The 23021-nt window shown below is 34.6% G+C and overlaps 1 protein-coding gene across 1 annotated transcript in view; it reads right to left on the bottom strand.

Moving 5' to 3' along the window:
* The window catches only part of LOC115886759 (protein-tyrosine sulfotransferase), a 250353-nt gene that overhangs the window by 2447 nt on the left and 224885 nt on the right, over positions 1-23021 (bottom strand). Inside the window, exon 4 of the mRNA XM_030906043.1 lies at positions 3947-4498. Within this exon, the coding sequence (XP_030761903.1) occupies positions 3947-4498 (552 nt within the window). The remainder of the gene's footprint in view (positions 1-3946; positions 4499-23021) is intronic.

The raw sequence follows: 23021 nt of genomic DNA, 5'->3' as shown, positions 1-23021 counted from the left end.
TTCCACTCATTGTGGTTTGCAGAGTACGTGGAAGATTCCCAAAGGCGTAGCTTTTGATATCCCATTAGAGACAACTTAAAGTATATCATTCTTCCTTCGCGTAAATCAGCCTTATATAGGAACTGTGCAATAACGCAGCAGTCGAAAACGATGTAAAAATATCTTAGACAATCTCTAGAATAAAAATAATATAAACCATGCTTCTAGCTAATATTTGTTAGGGCAGTAATGAGTTATAATGTAAAGGATTTTATGATGTTGAGTGGGATAGGCAACGGCCTTTTTGCCTGAAATCTACACTATCGAAAGATGCGTACTTATCTTAGATAGGAACTATGGGAAACAATAAATAACCATCTAATCCGATAGTCAAGCAGCATTAAAAGCGATCAGTTCAATAACCAATAATTGGAAGTTGGTCAAAGAATGCCTAAAGAAGCTGATAAGAAGAAAGTCCTCGTGCTATGGGTGCCAGCCTAGGAATAGAAGAATAGCCCACCAGGGGATAGAAGGCAATGAAAATGATCTAGCTAGAAAAAAAGCGAACACTCCACTAACTGGAAACTGGAACTCAAGAACCTGGAAGACTCCATCCGTTGAAGACATTTCTCAGAACTTACGACTGACAAAAATCAAAGATTTTCATTGACTTCAATAAGAACAATCTTCGGATTGTCACGGGGTTTTTAACAAACACTGTCTCCTCAACGAACACCTCAGTACATTGAAGCTAAGAAACAACGACGAATACAGATTCTGTGGGGAAAATGAGGAAACACCAGAACACCACATCACTGAGAGAAGTGTCTAGCCCTAGCAGTCAACTATTAAGCTTGACCAATCAGGTTGGTTAGCGTGGTTATTTGGAGTGTGTTAATTCATTTGTGTTTGTCAAAAACTCTCACGTGATTGGTCGGGCTTAATAGTTGCCTGCTAGGGCTAGACACAAGTTCACTGAGTGCGCCGAGACGACAACCATTCGTGCCATAAACTTTGGTACGACTGACATCGGAGATAGAGCAGGAATCTCTGTAAAACCGTTTCAGATACTGGATTTTGTCAAAGCTCTGAGACTGTATGATATGGTAACTCATGAAAGTCATGAAAGGGGCCACAATAGATCGGTCAGGTGACGTCGGTAACCCCCTTCCCATACATTCTGCATTCTACATCGTCTTTGTGCCCGCATTAGAAGCACGCCTCTGATAAAACTAAACTAATAACTTCAAAGAGTGTATATTTTCATGAAAATATCGATTGGAAACGTGATGAACGAACGCTTATTATCTTTTTGTCGCTTTTTATGGCTGTTTTTGTTGTCAGATCGAGATCGTACTGATCGTAAATGGGAGAACAAACAGCGAAGGACTGAAACATGAAGTTTTCCGAGGAAAATTACGAGATTTCAGCGTCGAACGCTTCGTGGATAATTGGAAAGCGATTTGCGGACGAGGTTTTCATTAGTTTTTCATTCGGGTCATGGACTCGGGAAATATGACAATACGGACATTTTCAGAATCATATTGAGAGTATTGCGACTATTACAAACAGCTAAAAATCATTTTTTTTTCAAACGTCGCAAAAGTATTAATTTTGTGCGACGTGATTGACAACATAATTTTCATTTTAACGCCTAATCATCGCATCATCGTCATTTTAACGCCTAGGCATAAAAGTAAAGCACTTTTACGCCTAAGTACAAATACACGAAAATATATTATTAAACTGACATAAAGTGTCAAATTCAACGAGCGTAACCATAGTTTTCTCAATATATAATTACTTATTATAAGTACGAGAGCTGGCAACGTCGGGAAACAAGTATTTTAAGGAAGCTGGCTCTTTAATATATCGTTTACTATGCTCTCTGGAACACCATGCGGCCCGTCTGGCTGCCGGTGAACGTTGCGTTCTCTACTGCGCATTCAAAGAACATCCTATATTTTTATTAGTCCTTTAAATTCTAGTATTGAGTATTAACCGAGCGAATCTCCATAGCGCAGCGCGTAGAAGTTCCGCCTATCAAGCGAGGGGTCAGAGTTCGAGACTGGATCGGGGTAAAAACTTTTTTATTTTATTTTCGTTTATATTCTGATAGTAAAGTATTAAATAATTCTGGTGATAAAAAAAAACAAATATTTAATACTTTACTATCACAATAGAAGAGAAAAGAAAATAAAAAAATTCTTGCCCTGACCCGGTCTCGAACTCAGAATCCTCGGTTCGTAGTCAGAAACTCTAGGCGCTGCGCTATGGAGACTTATTTATATTCAATACTAGAATTTAACGGACTAAATAAAAAAAAAACATGATATATGAAAATATGGGATCTTCATCCGATGCGCAGGAGTGAACGCAACGGGTATCTGCAGCCAGATGGGCCGCATGCTATTCCAGAGAGCATAGTAAAAGATATAGCCAGCTTTCTTAAAATACTTTCTCGAAAACGTTGCTAGATCTTAGACTATTAATTTTAAATTTTTTTTATATTATTTGGAATGTTTGAAATAATTGTTTAAAAAATTATTTGTGGCAATTAAAAATTACATGTTCTTTTCGGAGTAAAAATTACTTTTTGTGCTTCGCTAACAAGTTTTCTGCGAAATCCAGTGGAGCAACTTGTTATTCATTGGGAACTGGGAGCTGTCATTATTGAACCTAACCTAACCCACAAACTTATTATAAAAAGTTAAATAATGCATTTTTTACCATAATTATGAAAATCAGTATATTATACTTTTCGAAAGTTATAATAGGGCAAATATAATAAAAAAATATAAAAAATAATATACAGCGTGTTCCATTGAAAAAATATATAGTAAGTTTCAGTCACACTTCGAAAATGACACTACATTAAAGACTTCTAGACATAATCGAGAAACCCCCATAAAACACGCGAAAATGGGACACCTTGTATATACGGCAAACCATTTTTCCAATTTACTCCAGGTTGTACATTTACATGTAAAATGTACAAGAAAGAAATAAAAAAATATAAATGATTTTTTGTTGTTCTACAAGAATTTCCAAAGTACAAATATTCGTACAATGTGATAGTGTCAACGTCCAAGGAGATATTTTCCATAAATAAGGCTCAATAATTTTAACTCTCTCATAATAAACTATAAGATCTTAATATGTAAATAAACAACTGCGGCGGTTAAATTGAATTTTGAACGCCGAAAATTAGCGTATAATTTTTAATTCATAGTTATATGAATTATTGATTTTGAAAAACGGTAAGAGTCCGCAAAAAAAAGTTCAGATTCGTAATCTACGACCTCAAAATTTTGAGTGTATACATATTTTTTGTATACAACAAATTAGGCAAATAAAATGGAGTACTCCTGCTCTAGTTGCCACCCCACCAAGTGATAGAAGGTAATGAAAAAATAACCGAACACCAACATAAAGCGGAACTCAAGAACTCGGAAGACTTCATCTGTTACTTAAAATGGGAATCGTTCAACGGTCTAAGACACCCAAGAAATTTTTCAAGGCTTACGACCGAGAAAAATCAAAGATTTTCCTTCATTTAAGTAAGAACAATCTTCAGATTGTCACGGGGTTTTTAATATGGCACTGTCTCCTCAATGAACATCTCAGTAGATGAAAGCTAACAAACAACGGCGAATGCAGATTTTGTGAGGAAAATGGAGAAATCCCAGAACACCCCATCACTGAGTGCGCCGAGACGACAACCATTCGTACCATACACTTTTGTACGACTGATATCGGAGATAGAGAACTAACACTAAGTTCTGTAAAACCGTCTTAGATACTGGCTTTTGTCAAAGCCCTGGGACTGTATGATGAGTTATAAGGTCGCGGTGATTAACTTATTCCTTCCCATATAAATAATCTACATCTATATACATTTTTGTGAAAAAAAGGACGATTTCGAGTTAGTAATTATCCTACTTTAAAACAAACATTAGCTACTTACTTGCTCAAACTGATTCCGTTATTAATAAAATCCTCGTGATGCAGCACCGACTCGTTCCACGGAATGTCCAAGAACTTCAACACCTTCCCCATCCACTCCTTGGGGTGCAGCACCAGCTGCTCGTAGGGCACCCTCAAGCACTTGCCGGCCCCCATGTCCCTGCACTGAGTGTTCATCGCCTCCACCGCACTGTTCCACTTCTTCAAACACTGTCTATAACTGGTCAGGTCGAACCCGGTGATGGTCACCTTCCTGGTGATGATCGAGTGGGCGGTGGCCCTGCCGTCGCGCACCATGAAGATGAACTTGGCGTTGGGAAACAGGTCGATGACGTAGCTGCCCATCTTGATCAGGAGGGGGTCCTTGTTGCAGAGGCGGGGGGCTGGTTCGCCGTGCTTGGCGATGATTTCCAGGGTGAAGGCGGCTATGGCCGCGTTGAGCACGTCGTTGGTGATGCCGGCCTGTTCCAGGCGCATGGACTCCTTTTCGGACTTGAGCCAGTGGAAGCGGAGTTGGAGCAGGCGGGGTATTACTCGGGTTTCTTGACCGCATCTGAAATAGAAAATTGAGTTATTAACTAGAATAGGAAACTAATTTTTTGTTTATTCTTCTTGAACCGGGTGTCCCATTTTCGTTTGTTGTGCAGGGTTTCTCGTTTATGAGAAGGTGTAATAATATGCGGATTTCATATTACGATGGTACTTTTTTATGAAACTAAAGATGCTACACGTATGTTTCAGCGCTCTTATTTTTCTAAAATATAGAGTCAATTTGAAATTGTTTAATTTTTCCACTCCCATACAGTTTTTAACGTAGAATTCAGTGGCATAACTAGTGTTTGACCCAAACTTTATGTTTTTATAAACGGGATACCCTTTATATTATTTTTTATTTTATTTGCCTTATTCTAGACTTTTTAAAAATATAATATACTGTGTACTTATTTTCATAAATAGAAGAAATGCATTATTTAACTTTTTACCATAAATCAATATACAGTATGTCCCTGGATTGTCTTTACAAGAGTTTCCTCTTTTTTATTATTGACCTTTCGAGACTTTCGAGAAAAACGCATTCTTCATAAAAAATTTGCTTGATCTAAAATGGTTAATCCCGTTTATACTTTTCCAAATTTCCAAACCGTTTTTGAGAAAATTAAGAAAAACATGAAAATGAATTATGATGATGAACGGATGAATTATTTTCAAGTTCTAAAAATCAAAACGCGTTTCTATGGTAATATATTTCTCTTCCATTCTTTGATTGACCATTGTTATTCATAGAATTTTAATTAACGTAATATTTTGTGTTATTTTAAAATGTTAAAGAAGCATAAAATTTATTTAATTCAATGCTACGGAAAGGATGATGATAGTTATCGGAAAATGCGATACTTAAAAAACTTAAAAACAGCAAAGAGAATATGACGTTAATCAAAATTAATAATAACCATCTATCAAAGAAAGAAATCGAATTGATATTTCCATAGAAACGCCTTTTGATGTTTAGGACTTTTCAAAAATTCAAGCGTATTTTCATGTTTTTCTTAATTTTCTCTAAAACGGCACTGAAATTTGGAAAATTTTAAACGCAATTAATCATTTTAGAACAAGCAAAAATTTTTATGAAGAATGCGTTTTGCCCAAAATGTCAATAATAAAAAAGTTTTTCTCTTGTAAAGAAAATCCGGGCACATACTGTAGTTTAAAAGAGTATTGGGTATTATTTTATTTAATTTTATTTTATTATTGGCTATTTCACGCTATTTTCTGTGTATGAAATTATTGCACAAATGCATCAAAAATACCTCTGATTGACAGCGTGTTATCTAAAAGCAGCACAAGTTCATTTTCAGTGCAGTTTATTAAGATAACACGCTGGAAAGCAAAGTTATTATCTCTGGCTATAAATTAAATTAAATAAAATAATACTCTAGTTTAAAACTAGGTTGATTTATAGTAAAAAGTTAAATAATGCATTTTTTATTCTATTTATGAAAGTAAGTATAGAGTATATTCTATTTTTAGAAAACTCATAACAAGGCACATAAAAATAAAAAAAATAAAGTACAGGGTATCCCATGTAAAAAATACGTAAGTTTCAATCATATTTAGCTACGTCACTGGATTTTACGTGAAAAACTACGGGATACAGTTTTAACCTTTTCGATATGCTAACCAAGGGGGTTGAAAAATTCGAAGGGGGTTGAAAAATGCAACATTTTAAAATTCGCCTTGTATTTCAGGAAGTAAGAGGCCTAGGACAAATATGTGTGTAGCATCCTTAGTTTCATAAAAAAGTAGCATACTGATGTGAAAATCGCAGCTTTGAATCCTTACTCATAAACGAAAAATTCAGGTCCATGTTTAAATTAAGACAGTTGACGATGGTGTCTCAATTCCAAAACGTCGGATTGGAAATTTAACGTTGGCATTCTGAAGAGGAGAAAAAGTAATAGTGATAGTGGCATTGTTGAAATTATTTTCATCTCAATTAATCCTAAAATTTTAGTATATTTAGTTATTTAAAAACGCGCGATTTTGCTAAAAATATCACGGTTTTTGAAACAGACAAAAAATGGAGAAATTAAAAACTCAACTCAAGCGTCAAAACATCGTAACAGTATCAACAGCATTCGGGAAAACTTCTCTGAAAATGCACATTTTCGCGCAGTTTTGCGACAACCGTTCGGCGCCGTTTATTAATGCCAAGGCAAATGCAATCTCGTCCATTTGTCAAACCGGGGGGCCCAGGCCACTTCCGTTTTGCGAAATGAACTATTTACGACCGAACTCGCATTCGACCGTGATTTAATTAGCGAGAGGAACGAGGTTAGAATGACAGAAACAGGACGCGAACTCGCGGCACAGATCGAAAAACATCTCTACACACTAAAAAAGTGTTTGATACAGTTAGCTAGATAGTGTTAACTATTAACTACAGACATTCAACTCTTTCTCTCTTTGTCCTTATCGCTCTCGCTCTCTCTATCTCTTTCTATCTCTCCCCCTATCTCTTTTTATCTCTCCCCCTATCTTTATATTTTCTCTCTCTGGCCCCCTTTGTCTCTCTCTTTATCATTCTCGCTCTCTCTATCTTTCTTCTCTCTTCATCTCTTTCTGTCTCAATCTTCTCTCTTCATCTCTGTCTCTCCTCATCCATTTATCTTTCTCGCTCTCTTAATCTTAATATCCCATTATATTGTGCCCCTCTTGAGGATATGGATGGAGACTTCCAGGTTCTTGAATTCTGGTTTAAGTTGGTTTCCACTTGGTAAGCAGAAAGATTCTGGTCCGGTTAGTGGAGTATTCGGTCCTTTTCTAGCTAGATCATTTTCTTTTTAATTACTTCTATCTCTTAGTGAACTGGTCCAGTATAGGAGGGCTTCCTTGGGAGAATTTTCTTTGCCTAATTTGTTCAGTTTCTCTAGACATTCTTTGACCAATTTCAAATTGATGGTTACTGAGTTGATCGCCCTTAAGGCTGCTTGAGTCTTGACTATCGGATAAGATGGCTATTTATTGTGTTTCCGATAGTTCCTATCTAAGATCTTTCCATCTTTATTGATAATTATGTCTGGGGTATAGGCAACGCCCCTGGCCTTAACGTAATCCTTAGCTTGAATTTATCTTCCGAAATCTTTCCTTTTTACAGAAAGCAAACGAAAGCGAGGCTAGTGTTTTTCCTGTGTATCATCGAAACCTAGCCTGGAGCAAAAGAGGACTAAGAGGAGCGGTTCAATTTTTAATTCGCGCTCGAGAAAACGTCGCTCGCGGAAAATTAGATTGCGTTTAACTGTTGGGAAAACGCCGAGGGGATGCGACGGTGCGGAAAATGCCGCCGACTGCATCGCGTCGAGGTTATGTCGCCACTTTGAAATATTTACAACCACTCTACAGATGCGGCCAAAGAAAATATTAAGTTTACTTTAGGTTGCCACGCCACAATCTATTTTCATTTCAATCTCATTTTAATTTTAAGTATCGCCTAGTTTATAGATTGTCGAGAGAGATGTATTGTGTTCCCTTTTCTTGAGTTATAACTAGCGATGGGAACTATCGAATGAATTAGACTATCGAATGGTTACTTATGAACGATGTTTATGGTTACTCAGTTGAATTGCTGTAGAATTATCTGAATATGATGATGATGTTGGTCAAAGAATGCCTTGAGAAGCTGAACAAATTAGGCAAAGAAAATAAAGTCCTCCGAGTCTGGGTGCCAGCCCACCAAGGGATAGAAGGTAAGGAAAAAGCAAACGATCTAGCAAGAAAAAGAGCGAATATTCCACTAACTGGACCAGAACCGTTCTGGTTCTCAAGTGGGGTTCCCAAGTGAAAACCAACTTAAAGCAGAACTCAAGAGCCTGCAAGACTCCATCCGTAACCTTGAATGGGAATCGTCCAACTGTCTAAGCCCACGGCCACACAGAAAGCGTTTTTAGCGTTTTGCGTTTTTTGCGTCTCAAGCGCTTTTTGCGATTTTACCGTTTTAAGCGTTTTTTTTATTTGTGTCCAGTAAAAAACACGCGAAAGACGCGGCAGCTCTGCAGTTTCTATCAAGATGTCAATTAGTAATGTCGCAAGCTCGTGGATTCCCGGCCCGTTCAACAATCAGTGAGAAAGAGATAGGCGAGATCGGCGCGGTTAGCGTTGAAGAGACGAAGATAAAAGATGCTGGGATTGAATTGGGGACGGGCCGGGGCATATATTCGGCGACAAACACAATCTACTGCTAGTGCCAGTGGTGTGTGTAAAAATAATAGTTATTATTTGGCGATTCATTTTACGAATTTTAGTTTATATGTGTATAGTTTTTTTATCTTGTAGTATTGTGGTTACTTGTTGTAATTATATAATATAATATAATAAAGAATTATAATTATATAATAGATTAGTAAATATGTATATATTACTAATTGTTAACGCAATTTTAGGACATTCCAGGCCTTGACATACGAGCTAGCGAGATGACCGCAGCCTTGACACACGAGCTAGTTGTAACGAAACGTGTTAACGGCTTAGAAATACGTAGTGACGCGACGTGTGAGCAGTCCACGTGTTTATCAAAAATATTGATATTTTAATACAAATTTTGTAAAAGTGAATCAAATTATTACGTGTAAAAAACCATTTGATACACGTAAAAAACTATTTTTATTATTTTACGCGAATAAAACTGTTATACCTAAAAAACTATTTTTTACGCGTTTAAAACTATTTGTTTTGGTAGAAAACTATTTTTTACGCGTATAAAACTATTTGTTACGTGTAAAAATCTATATGTTACACGTAAAAAACTACTTTTTTACGTGTCAAAAACTTATTGTTTCTGATAAAAAAACATTTTTTTTCTGGTAAAAAACCTTTTTTACGCAAAAAAAATTACGTGTAAAAAACTATTTGTTACACGTAAAAAACTAATTTTTACGCGTCAAAAACTTATTATTTCTGCTAAAAACTTTTTTACACAAAAAAAATTACGTGTAAAAACTATTTGTTACACGTAAAAAACTAATTTTTACGCGTCAAAAACTTATTGTTTCTGGTAAAAAAACTTTTTTACAGGAAAAGAAAAATTACGTGTAAAAAACTATTTGTTACACGTAAAAACTATTTTTTACGCGTCAAAAACTATTTGGTTTTGTTAAAAAACCTTTTTTACGCAGAAAAAAACACTTTTTACGCATAAAAACTATTTTTATCGCGTAAGAAAATATTCCTTTAAGTTATTACTTTTTCAACATTTCAAACATTTCCTTCAAATTTTTGAATTTAATAGAATCTTCCTAAACAGTAGATGTTATCATAAAAATATTTTTAGATAATATCCTAAAATGAAAAAAAAATGCATACTATGTATTTAATTTATTTTTATTGTATTACGTCTAGAAAACGCTAAAGACGCTACAGAAAACAAATTGATTTGTTTTCATTTGCGTTTTTTGCGAGACACGCCGAACGCTAGACGCTTTTGGCGGTGGGGGAGGGGGGTCCTATATAATCCTGTTATTTTGTTTTAGACGCAAAAGACGCTTCACGCTAAAAACAAAAAAAAAACGCTTTTGTGTGGCCGTGCACTAAGATACCCGAGGAATTTCCTCATAACTTACGACCGAGAAAAATCAAAGATTTTCCTTGATTTAACTAAGAATCGTTAACCTCGTGACAATCATCGGATTGTCACGAGGTTTTCAACAGGACACTGTCTTCTCAATGAATACCTCGGTAGATTGAAGCTAAGAAACAACAGCGAATGCAGATTCTGTAAGAAAAATGGGGAAACACCAGAACACCTCATCACTGAGTGCGCCGACACGACTACCATTTCTGCCATAAACTTTGGTAGAACTGATATCGGAGATGGAAAACTAACTCTGTAAAACCGTCTCAGATGGCCTGAGACTGTATATTGAGTTATAACTCTAGAAAGGGGGACACAATAGACCTATAAGGTCGCGGTGATTAACTTCCAGGTTCCGTACAATCTACAAACTACAATAATTGTGATCATTTATCTCCCTTTTCCAAGAAAAAAACTGAATAGTATTTTTCAATTTTCGACAAATTGCCAATGAAATTAGTGCTTTAGAGTGGGACTTTTTTTTATCGCACCAGCGGACTCCCAATCGTTAAATTTGAACTTCGTTTCGAAAATCCAAAATGCCGGTGCACTTCGACGATGTTTAAATTGTAATTTGTGGGGCTATGGCTCGACCGCGTTTTGTATCCATTTCATCCCCCGGGAACTCCCCTCGGATTAAATCGGCTGCGTTTCACGTGGAGTACGTTTTTTGGGGTTGCAAAAAGCTTTATCCAGCGATGACATTCGGGGTTAATAAATGTATCTGCTATACTTCATTTATTCCAAACTAGCTAACCGGGCTAACGTACCGCATAATATTAAAGTGAATTGAAGTCAGAGTTTTTTTTACAGTTGATGTCATTTGTTCTCTATATATTTGTTTACGTTTTGATTCAAGTACTGTAAGATCTAAAAAAATGACATCAAAGACGGCTGAGGAATGATAAGCAATGATAATTTTGGCAAGGTCTAGCTCGTCTGTAAACAGCATCTACACTATCCCCGAAATATTTTACGAAATATTTCTGGAAATACTTTTAAAAGTAAACTCAAATAGAAGTAAACACTTTTATTTGAAATCCAACTGGTTGTTTGTTTTTTATTATTAACCCAGATTAAACAACCAATCACGGCGTGTCTCGATCTATTTCAGGAAACGTGGGAACTAATTTTTATAACACGGGCTTATATTTATGGTATTTTTTGTTAAATAGCACGAAACAATCAAGGTCAAACGTTGTGATGGCCTCAGAAAAATAAGCAAACATGGAGTATGAATAAATATTGTTAATTTGTAATGGAGTGTAATGTTATTCCACTAATTAAACTGATATGAAAAATCAAAAGCAGTGCATTTCGAAAACAGTTACCGATGGTAGATTAAATAGGCTATTCTTCTAAGGGTTACTCAACAATATTCAGTTTTAATCATTGTCTAACATTATTAATTACAATGTAGTAAAAAAATATATTTCCAAACCTAAAAATCGTAAAACTACAGGGCAATACTTTGTAATTATATTCCTGCAGATTGAGTGAAAAGTTTTGTTCGTAAATATCTGCTCTACATATTATAAATGCGTGTTCAAATGTTAATCTTGTGGAATATATTATTTCAACATAAAACGAGATGTAATTAACGAAACATCATCGTAACAACCGCTATTTTAGGAACGTCTAGATTTACTTATTTCACTGAGATTTATGAAAAAAAAGTCCTTTGTCTCGGGTACAGATACCGCCACGTTTTGGAAATATCTCAAAACGAAACAAAATTGAACGAGGCAACAGGAAACGCCAAAGAAAATGCCCCCACGCTCCCCTCGCGAATAGTTTTCAGGCGCTTTTAAGAATCGAAAGTAGGTCGAGGTAAATCGAAGTGGGTCAAGACAACTGGAAAGAAACCGAAATGGGACAAAGTCGGGCGACGAAACGCGACCTTGATCTGTTTCGAAGAGTTCTTCGCATAGTGTAGAGGCCGTTATACCGTGCTGGCACTGTTATTTTTGGGTCGGCATTTACATGTGTGGAAGTAAATCGTATAGGGATCTTATTAAGTCGGAGTGAGAGAAATGCGACTGACCGACGCGACGCGCGACGGTGTGCTGTTGCGGCGTTGCCGATACACCTTTCCCTATCAAGTAAAGTAAAATCACGATCGCAAACCGCTTATTTTCAAAATACTTTTTTTTTCAAAAGATAACTAGATAAAATCATTAGACATGTTTCTGAGCATCTGAAATGGAATTATAAGGATATCGTTAGGGTGTCATTTTTTATAACGAGAAAACGTCAGTAATCGCGATAATTTAAAAACTCAACTTTTTAACACATAACAGGCCATAACTCAAGAACTACTTTAGATATTAAAACTTTTTTTTATTTTCAAGGTCGGATATTTTACAATATGTTTACATAAGAAAAATTCGATAAGGTTGTTTTTTCCATTCAAAAATTGTAAACAATCCATCCATTTACTTTTTAGAGCATAGCAATTTTCAGCAATCGTGTAATTTTTATTGATAAAGATTTTCACATACTGTCTAAAAAGAAAATACAGCAGAAATATTAACAAAGTTCTTGAAAAAACTACAATCTATTATTTCTAATAGATTTCGAGATATCGATTTTTGAATTTAGAGTTCTAATAGCACGACCACTATCGAACACCCACTCAATTCCACTTATTTTTACCAAAAATGCAAGTGTTTCTAGCTTGCACTTAAAAAAATTCAAGCTATAGGGAAAATTACAACGACTCGTTAATAAATAAATAAATTAAGTATCACGAGACGTAATTAAATCGTGAAGCTGAACGCATGACGTACACCTTTCCCTAGAACTTTAAGTACTGACAGAGGTATTGTTTGGGACGACCGGTCAACTGCGACAAAACTGCTATCTCCCGTTCCACGTCTCTTAGCGATGTGCACAGTTTCTCGGTTTATTTCATACGTTTGGCAACGTGTTTACTGTCCTCTCTTTGTTCAGTACATTATGAACGCATTGTACTCTTCTTACATACGGAAATCTCGACCCAAGACTAACCTTTGCCAGCCCTTAGTATACTAAAAATTGACATCAAACTTACTACTCAAAAATTAATACTACTATCACAGCTACACTAATCTATTTCCAAAGAAACATTTTTTCTCGAATTTTAAACTACATCATTTAAAAGTCAATTTTACTCGATATAAAAATAAATTACAACCTTCTTAAGGCCAACTGGCAGTAAACGTCATTAAAAAATGAAGAAGAGTGCGGGTCAAGTAATGACATTTAGGGCTTAACCACGTCGAAATTATCATCGATTGTGATTCCCCAGTCGTGTTTGACGCCGTTTTTTTCTATCATACAATTTTTTTTGATTTAAAACTATAAAATTAAAAAAAAACGAACAAGATCGAACTGCATAAGTTCAATTTAGAGGTACTTTTTCTTTTTGTCAGTGACACGAAAAGGCTTTTAATTAAATTTTTTCTCTCGAGAACAACTTCAATAATCTCGATTGGAACTTTCCATAATAGAAATTAACTATTCAATAAAAGATACGCTTTATCCTCTTGGAATATGGAGAATCGGGGCGTTACCGACTGATTGAGCAACTTTAATTAATTCGGAATTTCAGATTGCGGATCTGCCACCCCTCGAGCACTGTTCGTTACTTTTTTTCTCTATCGAACTTCTTTTGGACAATTGCTGAGAACGAATTGAAGAATTTAGAGATAATTGATGGAGATGCTGGAGCGAGAGAACGGATACTTTTAATGCGCATTTTGTTTCATTTTGTAAGGGGGCATCCATAAATTACCTGAGGCGTTTTTGAGGATTTTTTGAAGCCAACCCCTCCCTGAGTCGTTTATCTCGACCCCTTTAAACGAAACACTCGAAATACAAAACTCAGGTGTCAAAACGAATGACAATGTCAGGAAATAAATAGATAAATGTGGCAACTTGACAGTTTTTATTGAGCTACCACTTGAATCCCCAGCGAGAAATTTAAATTCCAGTTAGTCAGCCCGGTGCCGAATGTTCATGGTTGACAACAATGAATTTAAAAATTGCGCCCTCGATTACGTAACTAAAAGATTAATGGTATTAAATATACGTGAGATTTAGTGAGATTCTGGATCGGGATGCCTCTAGAGCCGGGTTGTCACTGCGCGAAAAAATGTTTCGCGAGTGTGTTTCAGACAACGAACATACCGTCGGCTTTATGACGAAAAGGCGTATCTCGATTTTTGCTACTTTTCAGGAGAGCGATTTAAAGAAAATCACTTACTTTATTTGGCCAATAAATGTAAAGTCTTTAATTTTTTAATAGTGTTTTTGTATTAACACTTAAACGGAGACATTGAGGAAACGCTCTGAAGATAAATTGAGCGTAAATTCTAATAAATAATTTATTTTTAGTTGTTTAATAGAGATAGGCCTTTTTGTTATAATAATAATAAATTTATTTCTGAACGAATAGTATACACATACGCCCATGTAAAATAAATTTAAAAATGACGGTAAAGTGTTCTTAATAAGAAAAAAAAAATACAATATTCACATTATGGAATACTTACAAGAAAATACAATACATACATACAAGAAAAAATCTGAAAATCGGCAAAAAATCAGAAACAAATATTTTTAAATACTTTTATTCGCGTTGGATTAGATCAACTGAAAACAAAGACAATTTTCATTCCAGAAGCAAAGAAAATAATAAATTAAAATACTCTTATCTAGCTTATTTTAATAATATTGTTTTTTATACAAAATGCATTTTTTTAACTAATATATTTTTAGTAATTATTTAGTTAATTGAGAGCATTAATACAGGGCACTTAAAATCACGGTCTATTTAATAAAAACCAAACTAAACAAAAACAAAACATGTTTCTTCATTCGTTTTTTTTATACAAATAACTGTGGAGTAACAGTTTCTGTTTTCCCTGTTCAATGATAACAAATTCGACTTCCATTCTACGTGCTTATACTGGATGATGATAAGCACAATAAATTAAATTTTCCAAAAATTGGCAGGGATGACAATGCCAATGGCCTGACAATGATAATGAGATGAAAATTACTGTATTTTTCGGGCAAGTTTTTGGTTCGCTAAAATGTTCTTAGAGAAGTTATGATTTCGGGAAATTTTCCATTAGGGCAATTTTCGTTTCGTTGTTTTACTTTCGATCAAAATTTTCCTTTTATTCGGCCATTTATTCTCGGACAATCTTTTTGCATACCCGATACAGCTATGTGCAGAGTCTAGCGCATTCTAATAATGGTTTTTGGCAAAAAAAACAGACTATAAAATCGCACTGTAAAAGAGAGCTGCTGCCATGATAGAAGTTTTATTTTGTCCCAAAAGCAACCGTCAGAAAATAATTAGGTAGAATGGTGTGATTTTCTCTCGCATGCATTTTCATAACTTAAAACAAAAGGACCTATCTCAAATTCCATATTTCTTGTAGTATAACAATTGATATAACAATAATTGATATACGTCTCTTCGTCATAACGAAGAATTGTAGTATTTGAGATGGGGCAAATTTTTAAACAAATATAAAATGAAAAAGGTACAATATTGAGATGCGCAAATTCGCTATGTTAAAATATGACCCATTGGGCATGTCATGACGTTGATATCTCAAAATCGCCAAAAATCGAGATACGCCTTTTCATCATAAAGCCGACGATACGTTTCATGGTCCAAGCAGAAACAAGTAGTGAGCCGCCAGTTTACGCGAGACAATGATTCTTGGTCAATTTCTGGCGCGAAACACACGATGCAAGTTTACACTCTGAGCAACACGGAAGACGAATCTTTTTTGATGCGCGAACGAAAACCGACTGACGCTAGCTCACTTCGAAACATATTCGTGAAACGAGTTTCGGGGTGAGTACGAAGTATACACGAAGCGAGGTTTACACGAGCAAGGCGAAACCGTTTCGCGCAGTGACAACCCGGCTTGGTATTTGAAACTGCTCTATTTTTTGATGAAAAAAAACTTCGAAAATTCTTTACTCAATATTTGCCTTAAATTTCGTAGGAAGAAAATTTTGAAATTCAGCATATTTATTTACCTTAACGTATCCTCTACCTCTTAATAACATACTTTTAGAATATGTGCATATACAGGGTGTTTCAAAAAAACCATTGATGTGCCATCTCTCGTGGGGAGATTCCTCACGTAAAAATAAGATTTATTTTCCATATCAACATAGGTCCGATTCTGTTTTGTTTCGTAGCTACAGAGTGAACTCATAATAATCTTTCGATTTATTATAATTTTTTTCCAAGTATTTTTAGCGACTCGAATGAAATTTTGAGGGTAAAAGTTACTATAAGTGCTACATATTTTAATGCTAAAAAAGTGTCGATAAATTCATCAGAGACGTGCATATGGGTTATCACTGGAATATTTAAAAAAAAAAACATGTGCGCCACTGACTTTTTTTTTGATATCAAAATTGTATAACCCGTTTAATACCAATTAAAAGTTATCTCCTGATATTTTGTCGAATTCGGCCTCCTTGATGAGATAAACCCAATTTTATTAATCACAATAAAATTAAAATAAAAATAAAATTATTAAATTATATATTTCACCTAATTTATTAATATTATTACTATTAGTTATTCATACTATTAGTCTAATCTACAGCAATTTCAAATAAAAAATAATGATATTTAAGATAATTACAAAAAAACTAATTTTAAAAAGTTTTAACATCCTGTAACTCTAAAACTATGTATTTCCAGACCCATGTTTATAGGACTTTTTTTCATATTTTTTGATGAGGAATCAATGAGTACTTATTTAAAACTTTCGCAAGTTAATGATATTACATTTTTTAAATGTTGCTATTAGACTTGGATCAAGGCAAATTAGCGTTTATCTCATCAAACAGGTCGAAATCGACAAAATATCAAGAAACCACTATTAATCGGTATTAAACTGCTATTTCTCTAACACTAAACACTATTTCTCTAACAAGAGTGAAAAAAGTTGTAGTGGCGTTGGAAGAAAATTAAAATAAACCGAAAAAATATTAAGATTTTAATACCCTGTAGCTACGAAACAAAGCAGAATCGGACCTATGTTGATATGAAAAATAAATTTTATTTTTACGTGAGGAATCTTCCCACGAGAGATGGCACATGTTTTTTGAAACACCCTGTATAAGTACTTAGAACATGAGATCGGCATTAAAGGATATAATCAGACACACGAAATTTTACGACGAATAGGTTTGTCGTGGGCGGCATTCGGTAAAATAAAACATATATTGAGATCTGATCTTCCAATATGTTTAAAAAGAAAGGTCTTTAACCAGTGTGTCTTACCTGTCCTCACGTATGGAGCTGAAACACTTACTTTGACAAAAAAGAACATACACAGAATACAGATCATGCAACGGAAAATGGAAAGGTCCATGTTGGGAGTTACACTAAAGGGGCGTCCAGACCAGATCAGCGAGCAAGAATTCGGGTATGTTCTATGGGAACGCTTAACTGGTGTGGACGGCTCTGCGAGCGAGCGAATGATTGCTTGCTCACGCTCGACGCTGTTCCATGCCGTGTCGGTACATCAAAGAAAATTTGCGCTATTGCACGTTCGGTTTGGACGGGATTTTGTTTACCACGTTTGCGATCGAATATCAAAAATGGAATGGCCGAATGAAGTTGTTTTAGAACTAACAGAGGAGTACAAAAATCGCCAAGACCCGTAAGGTTATAGCTAGCCTTTCTCTAGGTGAAATTGCTTTTCGGTAATTCGTACCACTTTTCATTATTTTTATGTCAATTAAATCTAATAAGGTATTAAAATCTCTAAGTGACATGCGACAAAAGTTCTTAAATTTTCCAGAATCTTCTGTTTCAATTTTTACCACCATGAGAAACTCGATTTTTAAAAAGAGATATGTTCCACCATCTCCTCTGCAGTCGTTTTCTCTTTCGACGTTTCAACAATTTATAAAATACAATGAAAGACGCACAAGCATGACAAGCAATAATTTTTTCCGACATTATGAACATGAAGTGCCACACACCGATCAACGCCGAACATACAAATAATCGCTAGGTCTGGACGGAAGCTGATCATGTGCTCGAGAGCAGCAGAAATCACGAGCGAATTTGAATAAATGTTTGCTCGCGCTCGTTACTGCTCGCTCATCTGGTCTGGACGCCCCTTTAGAGATAAAATACCCAATTATACCATACGAAATCGAACAGGAATCAGAGATGCGGCGATATCTGTCTTACATTTAAATGGAATTGGGCAGGACATGTGACTAGGATGACAGATGGACAGTGGACAAAGAGACTTGTAGAATGGAGACCAAGACACGAGGCCTATAGAAGCAGAGGACGACCTCCTAGTCGATGGACAGATAATATTAAGAGAGTGACTGGAAACTGGATTCAAGTGGCACAAAATAGAGAGAAATGGCTAGAGTTAAGGGAGGCTTTTGTTCAGCAGTGGACGTAATAAGCTAAATGATGATGATGATGATCCTCTACCTCTAAGAATGGTAGTATTAAAAAAAAAGATTAAGATTTAAAATACAATGTCGAAAAGTTTATTCTCAAATTTCGGACACTGCTTCTGATGATGACAGTAGAGACACCGCCCGAAGCCATACCAACGTCGCGACGCCTCTCGGGAACGACGTCACGTTCGACGCCGATGGAGATTTATTAGATGCAACTAGCGAGCGTCCGGAATTTATAGGGCAGCGTGAAAAATGGCGGCTGTTTTGCGGGCCGTAAAGCTTCGGCTTTTGACAGCGATATTTTTTGGCGCTCGACTACGTTTGCTAAATCGAGAGAATCGTACGTGACTGTCCAATACAGAGGATTCCGTGTCGTTCTGAATAAAGAGTAAAAAGTTAAGTATTTTAAGTTAAATTCTCCTTTTTTTCTGCTAAAGCTAATCTGGACGGGGCCTATTTTGTTTACGTGCAATTCGAACCGTGGTCCTAGGCTATATCATGGTCAATGGTCTTGGCGGGTGTCTAAAGTTAGGGTTGCCAACCGTCCTCTATTCCAGAGGATTTTCCTTTTTTTGATCTCACTGTCGTTTTTTCTCTCACGTATTGAAAAAGTCCTCTACTTATTATTCAAACTCAAAATCTAAAAAATATTCGTCTATCGCCACATAAAATAAAATGCTACAAACTGTTTTATTTGACTTCTGTATAATCGTCGCAACAGCAAAAGTAGTTTAATTAACAACGGATTCGATAGCGAATTGGATTCCGGGCAAATTCGGTTTGATTATAGAGCCGACGTTTCGAATATACGTGCTTGATGACGAAAAAAAGGGGGATTGGAAAAATCACGCAAATTGTAAGGTTCGTGATTATACGGGACCGATTTTTCGTCGACGGCTGCATTTGATTGGGTCATTTTTTTCACGGTCTGTGTATGCTTTGTAAAGAAGGATATGTACCATAATATGTTATTTTTTTTAATTGGAAAATGTATGCTCTGAAATGTATATTTATATTTCAATTTTCGGTCGCGGGTATTTATTAACTGGCTATCCATAATAGTTATTTATGTATCAAGGGAGTTATAAGGGTGTTAATTACCGAAGGCCTGTGGCCCGAGGGACAATATTTGCCTGATATTATTAACTATAATTCCCGTGGTACATAGATACTTTTATTTCTTATTGAATTTAGTATATTTTGTCCCATTTTAAAACGAGACAAATGTTGCATGTATGAATCTTCCGGTATATTTGTACGCTGTTGATAGGAAATTTGTTTATCGCCAGGATACTATTGTATAGTCTATAAAATGAATAACTTTGAATTTTGACCGTTATTTTTTACCAACATGGCAAATATAAAATCCCTCTACCAAAAAAGTTACTGATATTCTTTAAATTGAGTACCTGAACGAATCAGATAAGTAACTCTTTTTTACTTTCGTGAAATAGAAAAGGAAGATAACAGAACAAGTGACAGTTCTTCCTCTTCTTCCAAAAATCAACACGAAATGCCATAATTGTCAAAAGTAAAATGTCATCAGCTTTTGCCATTTCTAAATATCAGACCAATTCCGTCTCTAATAGAACAGCCCCGGAGCGAGATTTATGACGTCACGCTAGTTAGATACTACGGATTAATAAATATGTTCTAGACTACATGGAAAACATAATTATTCCTCGTATTTTTGGTTTGTATTTTAAAAATGATATAGTTTACATAAAATATACAAAATATACAGTTAATAAATACCATATATATACCTATTTATAGTAATAAATACTTTGGCAAATAAACTATGAACCATACAAATTCAGCAAATGTTTTACAATATACAAATAATAAATAGGGACATAAGATAATGGGTAAAATGTAAAATATATTTTAAATTTTGAGGTTTGAAAATCGATCTAATTTAACAAAAAACATTCAATACCTACTAGTGATGTATTTATTATTAATTATTTAATAATATTATTATTTTGGTAGGTTGTGATTTTTGTGTGTATTTGTTGCATTTGTATGATTCATAGTTTATTTGCCAAAGTATTTATTACTATAAATAGGTATATATATATACTGTATTTATTAACTGTAAATTATGTATATTTCATGTAAACTATATCATTTTTAAAATACAAACCAAAAATACGAGGAATAATTATGTTTTCCATGTATTCTACAACATATTTATTAATCCGTAATATCTAACTAGTGTGACGTCATAAATCTCGCTCCGAGGCTGTTCTATTAGAGACGACATTGCTTCAGCATGGCCGCAAGTTGCTAACCTAATAAAATTAACACTAGAAAAGACCGCGGGAACTGTCAAATTCAAAGTTATTCGTTTCACAGACTATATTATATGCATGTTCATTAGAAATTGACGGTTGCTGTCAATCGAGTTCGGTTTTTTGTAAAAAAACGCCTTTTGCATTTTCATTTTACATTAATACTCAAAATTTCTATTGTATTTCATGGTTGTCACCTATAAAAGATAGAGGGAATTATGTCATCTTAATTCTCGTTAACAATGTCCCAAGGAAGTTATGACTGTATATATGGTTAGGGTAACCAAGACTATTATTTCAATAAGAAATAAAGCACTTATTTTTTTCTACTTTTTCGGTTGGCAGCATACTAAAATATACCTTTCTAGTGATTATCCTAATTCCTAAAATTTCAAGGACGCTTATCTTAAAAAAGACAAGGTCGATTATGATATATCACCCGAAATAGAAAAGAAAGATTTGCGACTGTTCGAAAATCGATCTTTTAACCTTTTTTCGAATTGGAAAACTCGTAATATATCCACGGAAGAAAACTTCGGACGTGTTTTCTTTGAGTGTAAATGGCCCACATGCATTTGTTAGACAAAAGGTCCCAGATTGACAGGGAATTCCTTATCCCTCGGGATTTTAACACCTTTGTTTTTAGGTGACCTAAAGGAATTTTGTAAAAAACGATGCTTTTAGAAGTTTTTCTTTTTGTGATTTATCGTTGTTTGAGTCGATTTAAGATAGATAATGTTATTTCTTACTGAATATAGTATATTTTGTCCCATTTTAAAACGATACAAATGTTGCATTTATTAGTCTTCCGGTATATTTGTATTAACGCTGCTGATAGGAAATTTGTTTATCGCCAGGTTACTATTGTATTATATGACATGTTTATCAATCATAGATAAAAGAAATAAATTTAGATTGGAATGCCCGTCAAAATTTTGGGTCGCGAAATTGTTAAAAAAACCGCTATAGCAGCGCCATATCGCGTACAACGGTCGCGACCCAAGCGCTGCTATAGCGGTTGCTAAGAACCGCAAACAAAAACAGAAATAATTTTCTCTTGTCAAAGTCAGAACCTTCAAAAATTACAAAATCTTTCAAAATTTAAACCGCTCTCATTGAAAAAATAACGAAAAGTGTTTAAAGCGTCCATTTTCAAAATAATCATTTCTTGTAAGTTTAATTTAAATTTTATTTATTCAAACCCGTGATAATTGTGAAAAAGAGACATTAAAAACTTAAAAAGCTGTGCTGTGAACTGTGAACTGCAAAAACCATCGTGGATCGTGGCATAACGTCAGTTTCCAATGTTTCATAGGTATTCATACATGTCCTTATACAGGGTTGTTCACCACATACGACACGGAGTATTGTAGCTAAACGATGAGATTTTTACAAATTGTAAGTTTTGGGTTCGATGAAGGACTATTAGAGGTACAATTTAAAAATAATTTTACAAGATGCAGAGTGTCCCAAATAAGTAAAAAATATCAAAGTTGTATTTTTTTAAATGGAACACCCTGTATATTATTACATTTTTAGTTTCTACGATTAAAATAAAGGTAAATTTGATTAAGGTTTATTATACTTAAACCTTACCGTTTTTGAAATATTTTCAATTTTGTGAAATTGCAGTAAAAATTTTAAAGCTTCATTTTTCCAAGGGTATCAATGTTTTTAATACTAAATATTTAATGAAGTTTATTTATTGATCAGTTATTGGTGTTGCAATAATAAAAATAATACTACCTTATACAGAGTGTCTAAAAATTTATTTTAAATAATTATTAGCTTCAAACGGCAATAACTTGTTTAATTTAAATGGAACACCCTGTATATTTTACGAGAATCAGATGCACAATTTAATTGTCTATCAGATTATATTATACCATTTTTTACCTATCTCTTTAAGTTTCCGTAGAAAATGCATTTTCTTGTAATTTAGAACTTATTTATCAATATACCCATGGACTATTGACATTTTAGATTATTTTTAAGATGTACCAAATTTTTAAAGAGTACAGATACTAATATTGTCGATATAATTCGTTTATTTCATTAAAAATAAAAAACTGTTTAAATATTTGTTAAAGAGGATCAATTAATATGATTCCAGTATTCAAACTACATTAACTGACTGCGTTGATTAATAATAATTGCTCCAAATACTAAAAAACTGAATTTTGTATGGGCATTAGACA

This window comes from Sitophilus oryzae, unplaced genomic scaffold (assembly GCF_002938485.1).
Source record: "Sitophilus oryzae breed Bouriz unplaced genomic scaffold, Soryzae_2.0 scaffold_496_pilon_pilon, whole genome shotgun sequence".
Taxonomy (NCBI): Eukaryota; Metazoa; Arthropoda; class Insecta; order Coleoptera; family Curculionidae; genus Sitophilus; species Sitophilus oryzae.
This window is presented reverse-complemented; position numbering and strand designations above follow the sequence as displayed.